Raw genomic sequence first — 7,666 nt, forward strand, 5'->3', positions numbered from 1 at the left:
GTGTGCTTCTCATGTGTGTGTGCTTCTCATGTGTGTGTGCTTCTCATGTGTGTGTGCTTCTCATGTGTGTGTGCTTCTCATGTGTGTGTGCTTCTTATGGACTTGTCTTTGGGAGAGGACACGGTGTGGTTTTGCACACACACAATCACTATGTGCTTGTGTGCTCCTGGGAGCCTAAACACCTGTGAAGGTGATTGCTGGGGGTGACAGGTGGGGATGTGCACGGTTCCCTGGAGCTGGGCTTCGACTGGCTAAGAGGACCTCAGAAACAGGCACCTCCTTCCTCTCCATCTCCCCCAACTGGACTTTTTCTGTCTCTCTCTGTCTCTCTATCTCTCTTTATCTCTATCTTTCTGTCTGTCTCTCTGTCTCTCTCATACACACTTACATGCAGATACTCTCACCACCATAGAGACAGGCTACACCCCTCCCTGTGTGGGTGACAGCGCTCTCTGAGAACGCCTTGACAGTTGCCTTTGTTCCTCAGAAATAAAAGAAAATCGAGGTACAAAGGGAAACCTCAGGTAGCTTTTAGCAGGGCTCAGCTGCCTGGGGCAGACTGTGTTTAAGCTAGAGGCACTTGTCACTGGAGCTGGGGAGGGGGGTGCGGGGGGCGCCTCAGACCCCGCCCAGTCCCTATGTGGTAAGAGGGGTGGGAGGGTGGATGGCCCCATCATCACGTTTACTCAAGAAAAAGGCTCTTTCAAATAATGGCAAAGGAGAGAAAAAAAATCAATGAAAATTGATAGGAAAATGTAAAACAGGGCTCTCTTTCTCTCCCCTCCCCGCCCCCCCCGCCCTTGTGTGTGTGTGTGTGTGTGTGTGTGTGTGTATGTGTGTGTGTAGAGAGAGAGGGGTGGGGTGGGGTGGGGGAGGGGCATTTACCAGGGCCTAAACTGACCAGCTTGGGGCTCCAGGCCCGGAAAGGTGGGGGCTGGGAGTCAATCCCTGGCACGTGCCTGCAGAAAGGGGCTGGTGGCTGGGGGGAGGGGTGGCAGCTGAGTCTCTAACTCGAGTTAAGAGAGAGATTAATATATTCAATCTGCTCCAGGGTAATTGAGGGAACAATTGGAGTGTTTTTCTAAAGCCCATAAAACTGCCTCATTTGCAAGGAAGAAGCTACCCCTGCTGCAGGCCGCAGATTTGATGGAGGCAAGACAGCAGAGAAGGGACAGCTTGGGGATTCCGGTCCAGAGCAGATTCTCAGAGAGTCAGCGGTATCAGCCAGGGAAGGGGCTGGCAGCTCTGTTCTAACCTGCGCTCTCGCTCTGCACCTCCAGCCACTTCCTATATGTAGTCCTGCACCTATCTCCCAACCTGTGAAATGGGCCACTGCGTTCCTCTCTACCAGGACCGTGGCAGGTGGAGCTTTGAAAGACCAGAGAAGCAGGTCGGCACGGAAGGACGGGGGACAACAAAGAGGTGCCCAGGCCTCCCTCCCCACCCTTCCAGGCCAGCCCCTGAGAGTGAATGGGCAGTAAAGAGTGGAGTTAATGAAATCCGCATCGTGCGCCTCTCCCCCTTGAACCACTCTAGTCTCCAGGGCAATGGGAATAAAGCACGCAATAGCGAGCAATAAAAGGCATAATGAATTTAAAAGCAGCCAAGAGAGGGAGAGTGAAGACTGGCAGCACTCCTGCCCGAAGCTGGAGGGTTCCCGGGGCGGCGAAAGTGCAGACCTGCCGCTCTAGCCAGAATCGCGACCAGGAAGAAACAGGCAGGATGGGGGTGGGGAGAGAGAGGGAACAAAGGGAAAGGAACAAGATTACCACCGAGGTGTAGGGACAGAGGGTGGAGGTGAGCTAGCCAGCCACTCCGCCCTCTCCTCGGCCACTTGGTTCTCCTCCACTTCTTAATAAAAGCCCCCAGCTTCTTAGTGGCAGAGCTACAGTTAGAAGCCACAGGCTTCGAGCCAGGTGCTTCTCATTTGGTGATTGCTTTACTAGCTTTCTTCTTTCTTTCCCTGCTCCTCTGGGGCAAAAATAAATAAATAAATGAAAAGGTGTTTTAAATGGAAGAAATAAAAAAAAAAATTAAAAGCGTCTTTTAAAAGGCTCCAGGGAAACAGAATCATTTCTATGAAACAAAACCATGATTGTTAGGAAGAGGTACTGCGGGGTCGAGCTCATCACACCCTCCTCCCTCTTCCACAGGAACCTGGACCGCAGGGTCTTGTGGGAGGAAATTACGGTTCAAAATCGCAGGAATCCCCAAGGTGGCCCCCGGAACTATAAGCAAGGAATTCAATTCATGTTTCCAGAAACTCCTTACCTGGGGATTTCCAGTTCAAAGTTTCCCTCTTCAACAGCTCTGCCTGTGGGAAGATGTCCCTCAACTAGTGACCTTTGAGGGCACAATGGCTCAGGGACTGAAGACACCAGTCCTCTTTTTCCCTCCCCAACCTCACCAGGAGACATAGTAGGGTATTTGGAAGGGGGTAGCTGGTCATAGCTAAGGCTTGCCTGCACTTTCTACTCTTCTCCCCCAGGTCCCTCCTCCCAGCACTGTACAGACCACCTGCTTCCTCTCTGATCACTGAACCATCTTTTAGACAAAGACAGAGGAGTAGTTGTGTGATCTCAAAGCTTCCAGGAAGTGAATACAGGTAGTATCAGGTAAGGGCAGGTTTGTAAGGAAGCCCCTTTGCCCCAGGGGAGGATGACAGCCATTGGCTGCAGGGAACTTGGGGTAGCTCCTGCCAGTGTACTCCTAGGGTTCTCCTTGGTGAGTCAGGGCACCCCTGAGGGACCTCCACCCTCGGTCTCTGGCTGCTCATGTTGGAAATAGTTTCGGGAATAGTTCCTGCTAACCGCCCCCACCCCCTGGAAAATATTAGCTCAGAGCAACATTTGGTGTGGCCATTTAGAACCAAGGACACCATGGCTAGGAAGCAAAAGGATTCAGACTCAGTCAGCAGATATGGATACTGAGCCCTTTTCCCTGTAGCCCCGTTAGATGCCTGCCTGCCCTTCATCCTCTTGTTCTATTGCCCCACCCCATGACCTTTAACTGTTATGCTTGGGAGAAAATGTCACACACCATGCAAAGCAAAAAGCACCCTTGAAAACAAAGTCCTACACTGAACCAGTTGTTGAGCCGTCTGGTGGCAGCAGGACTGAGAACAGGGTCGAATGGATGAACCCTGTGCTGGGGAAAGCTTCCTGGAGGAAATGCCTTTGAATTGAAGCTTTTGCTCCTGGAGCCCAGAAATTTGTTCTTAGGCTTGAACTGAATGTTGCTGAGGTTGCTCTGGAACCCCAAAATGAAGTTCTCTCTTGTCCCTTTTATTCCCCCTGTTCACTGCCTTCCTCTCTCCTCTTCGGCTGTCAACCAGAAAGCCAGGGAAGCCCCCCTCTCCTGGGGAATGTCCCCTTTCTTATGAAATACTCTTATCTGGACTTCCTGTCCCTATCCACAAGGCAGGGAGACAGTATGGCTGCTAGGGTTCCTATAGCTCCAGGATACAGGTCCAAAGAGCAATAGAGCCCCACTAGCCCTTTGTGTCCTGCCACGGCCCCCAGGTATCTATAGGGACAGGAGCTTGCTCTCCTTAGGCTGAGCTGCTGGGCTGAGTCTGTCTAACTACAAGCCCCCGTCCCTTGTTCACAGGGAACCCTCCATTGTCTGTGGCTCTGGCACTGCCATCAGGGCTGTGATTGCTGACCCCTCCCATCCCCCCTAAGGGGTGCGATTTTCCTCTCCCCTGAAAGCTATTTTCTTGTCTCCGTAGAAGCAGACATCTGACACTTTAAGAGGGAATATGGCGCAGAGATGATAGCTTTAAATAACAGAAATTAGAGCTGCTGAGGTCGACTGCAGCCATCGTGCCAGCCCCCTCTCCCCCCAGCAGTTCCCAACCTCCTTCACCCACATTTTACACTGTAGCCTGAGTACACCGTCCACATCCATGTGCCTCAGGCTGGCCAGGCCAGGGAGACCCAAAGAGCAGGGACAGTTCCTGAGTTCTTGGCCTCCTCCAGAGTGTCCTGTCCCTAGATGATAGCATTAGACAGAGGAGCTGGGCCCAGGCTAGGAACACAGGGAGTTTCAGCCTTACCTAGACTGTCCATCTCATCCATAAACTTAGCCTCCAGAACAGATTGGGGCTGAGCACAGGAGTGGGTTAGAAAGGTGTGTTCATTGATTGAGAAATGAATGGACAAAGGTCAGAGTGGGCCATGTTAGCAAACCAGGAGGCCTGGAGGAGAGCAGTGCTTCTGGGTCCCTGTCACATGCTGCCTGCTTACTTTACATACAATCCTGTCCTTGCAGGCCCCTCCCACACCTCGCTTTTTGCCTCCAGAATTGAATACCTCCCTCTGCTTGTTGCCAGGATAGCTTCAGCTCCTCCCACTTCTTTCCCTATTGAACCTCTCCATGACCTAACTCAGTTTCCCTCCCTGCCTCTACTCAGTGCCAGGCAGGGGGGGGGGAGCTAGAGAGAGAGGGAGAGAGAGAGAGGGGGGGGGGGGGGGGGGGGGGGGGGGAGGGAGAAAGAGAGCGAGCGCTGAGCTCCATCTCAACTTGTCCCTCTGCTGCCAGCTGACTGAGCCACCTTCTTCTCTTTGCTAGCTTATACTAGACCTCACCCCTGGAACCTTTTCCAAATTGCTACCCGTAAACCTCACTCACCTAGTGTGGGTCTGACAGATAAATACAGGATGGAGGAGCCCATAAATGAGTGAAGAAGGAAGCAAAGAGCCCTTGCAAAATGACACATCTAAGAAAGCCTTTCCTGGGCTTACACCCCGACCCCTTTCAGAGCCTTCATGACAGTGTCAAGGACCGTGTATAATACCAATATTGTATCCAACTGTATTGGCTCTAGTGACATTCCATACTTAGTGGCTGTCCTGGCATTGGGTACCACATGCTACTATATATGTCCTGAGGTTTCCAGTAACTATTGACATTTCGTGGAACCTAGAATCCTGAGGTGTGTTTTCTCCACCTGTGCAACGAACTACTGCTTGCTCTGTGAGTTCTCAATTGGATGTGATGCCTAAATGAGAGATAACGTAGTAGGGAACCCTCCCACAGAAGGGCTGGTGCCCCTCACCTGAGCCGGATGCTGCCAGGGTCCTGCTTCCCAGCTGAGCCCCTCCTGGTCACTGTCAGTGCTGAATGGGCTCACATAAGATTCTTCTATCTTGTCACTCAGGGCCTCCCTCGAAGTCTGCTGAGAACGTAGGAGACTGAGGTTGGGGACTGTAGGGCTGCAGACAACCAGTTTCATCAAAGGCTGTGTCCTGAACTGGGACCCAGGAGCACCCACCTGTAGCTCTGGTTGGCTGGGTTCCAGAAGACAGTCTGAGACAGAGGACCTAGGGGCCCTGTGCACATGGAAGGCCACACTGTAAGCCAGGCCCCCACAGTGGCGGGCTGTGGGGTCCTCGCTGGCTCGAAGAAGAGCCAGGTTGCCACAATAGCGGTACAGGTCTTCATGATCCTGTGCTGTGAGGTTCATTCGGGGCTCATCTGGTCGTGGGTAAATGGGGAAGATGGCCTCACCTACCCTCTGAGCCTCCTGTCCTGAGGATCCATCCAGCCTCAGAGCCTCCACACGAAGATGTGCATCACTCTGCCCATCATTCTTACAGAACCCTGGGTGGAGAACATGGCTTTAAATGTGGTCTTTAGGATTTCCCTCCCTTCTCCAAGGGGTGAGAAGGACATCGAGGGCCCTGGGGCAACTTGAACTGAATCCAACCAGCTTGGCTAAGAATTCCCTTGTGGCTGACTCCTCTCAGCCCTCACTCAAGACTCCTTCGGTTTACCTATGCCTCATGTGACCCCACCAGAGTGAGGAGGCCTATAGCCCATGGGATTGTTCTGTGTTCTGACACCAGGGAAGAGTTTGGCTAACCTTAGCCTGGGATATACACCAGGACTGTTGTCTGGTAAGTCCTCTGTCTAAGCCTGAATCTTCTAGATTAGTTAGCTAGTTTTGACTTAAAATTCCTGCCTCTTTGTACCCAGTCTGGAAGCTCCCAGAAAGTAAGACCAGGATCTTCTATCCATTCATGTCTGTCCAGTCTCTATCCCTACAATCAGAAGGAACTCAGGGGGCTTCTAGCATCACTCCATCCATGTACCATTCACTGCCTAGGTCTAAATGTGCTTTGGGCTTTGTCTCTATCAAATTCATACCCCCCTTTAGTTCCTCTTCACCTTTGCCCTCTATGAGAACAGTTTCAGCATCCACACCACACTGAAGGAAGCAAGAACTTTACAGGACCAGCGTTTGCCCAAGGCCACATAGTCACACAGGCAGAGCTTAGAATTGAGGCTGGAGCTCTGCCTCTGGCTGTCCAGGTCCCTTGCAGTCCCCCAGGGTCCTGATCAGCTCTAGGGCAGAAGTCCCAAGGATCCTGCTTCCCCCCAACCCTTGACTTCACTTTATACCTTTGGGCAGAGTGAAGATAAATTTGTTCCTGGTGAAGGTCAGGCTCTGGCCAGGATCCTGCTGCTCAATGACCTCAGTGACAGCTGAGCAGGCTGGAAGGGGGTCCTCATCATTGACTTGCAACTGCACCCCAGCGCTGGAGCCTGCCTGCAGTGGGTTCTCAGCTGACAGCCTCAGGGCGTACCGGCCCTCTTCATTAAATCCCACACTCAAGATCTCAAACTCCAGGTCCAGCGTCTTCTCTCCAGCCTTCAGTCTCTGGCTCAGCAGGGATGCAGGGAGGTAGGGATCAGGACCTCTAAAGGTCATGGCTTCAGCCAGGGTCAGAACTCCAGGCTGAGCCCTGCCCTTTCCTGCTCACAGTCCCATCCTGGGTCCAGTCAGAAAGCAGACAGGTTAGGCACTTGGGGCCACACCTCACCCTTCTCTGTTTGTTTGAGAAGGATCCAGGCAACAAGCCAGGAAACTGAGCCTGAACTGGGGAACAAAGGCATCAATTAATTCTTCCCATTTAGCATTTGATCTGTCAGTAAATATTTATTGAGAACCTACTATATATGAGGTGCTGTCTTGGGCATTTTGAATATAGCAGTGAAATAGACACATTCCTGCCCTCCTGAAGCCTGTCTTCTAGTGAAGGTAATGGGTAGAGAAGACAAAGATAAACAAGAAATATGGAAAATGAATGATCAGGGCTGGGACTCGGTCAGTATTGGTGCACAAGCATGAGAACCTGAGTTTGATTCCCAGGACCCATGGAAACTGGAAATGGTTGTGTATGCTATGCTCATTATTTTAGTCCTGGGGAGGCCCAGGCAGGAAGTCCATCTAGGAGAATCAGTAAGTTCCTGTCTTAAAAAAAGTAAAAGAGTCCTGAGGAATAACATCTGAGGTTGACCTCTGGTGTCTACATGCACACACACACATGTGTACCTGTACATACAAACACACACATGTGTACGTGTGCACACAAACACACACACAAGCATGCACATATGTGTATCTGTACACACAAACATACACACAGATACAAACACATACACATGTGTACCTGTACACACATTTGTACTCATAACATATATAAATCCTTAAACTATACACACACATGTGTACATGTGCACACACACAAGCATGCACATATGTGTACCTGTACACACAAACATACACACAGATACAAACACATACACATGTGTACCTGTACACACAAACATATACACAGATACAAACACATACACATGTGTACCTGTACACACAAACATA

The 7,666-nt window shown here is 51.2% G+C and overlaps 1 protein-coding gene across 1 annotated transcript in view; it reads right to left on the reverse strand.

Moving 5' to 3' along the window:
• The window catches only part of Ccdc33 (coiled-coil domain containing 33), a 92,222-nt gene extending 85,427 nt beyond the window's left edge, over positions 1-6,795 (reverse strand). Inside the window, exons 1-3 of the mRNA XM_021172509.1 lie at positions 6,406-6,795; positions 5,276-5,604; positions 5,060-5,176 (exon numbers count right to left, since the gene is read on the reverse strand). Of these exons, the coding sequence (XP_021028168.1) occupies positions 5,060-5,176; positions 5,276-5,604; positions 6,406-6,715 (756 nt within the window). The 5' untranslated portion in view covers positions 6,716-6,795. The remainder of the gene's footprint in view (positions 1-5,059; positions 5,177-5,275; positions 5,605-6,405) is intronic.
• Between the last annotated feature and the right edge of the window lie 871 nt (positions 6,796-7,666).

The sequence above is a fragment of the Mus caroli genome, chromosome 9, assembly GCF_900094665.2.
Source record: "Mus caroli chromosome 9, CAROLI_EIJ_v1.1, whole genome shotgun sequence".
Taxonomy (NCBI): Eukaryota; Metazoa; Chordata; class Mammalia; order Rodentia; family Muridae; genus Mus; species Mus caroli.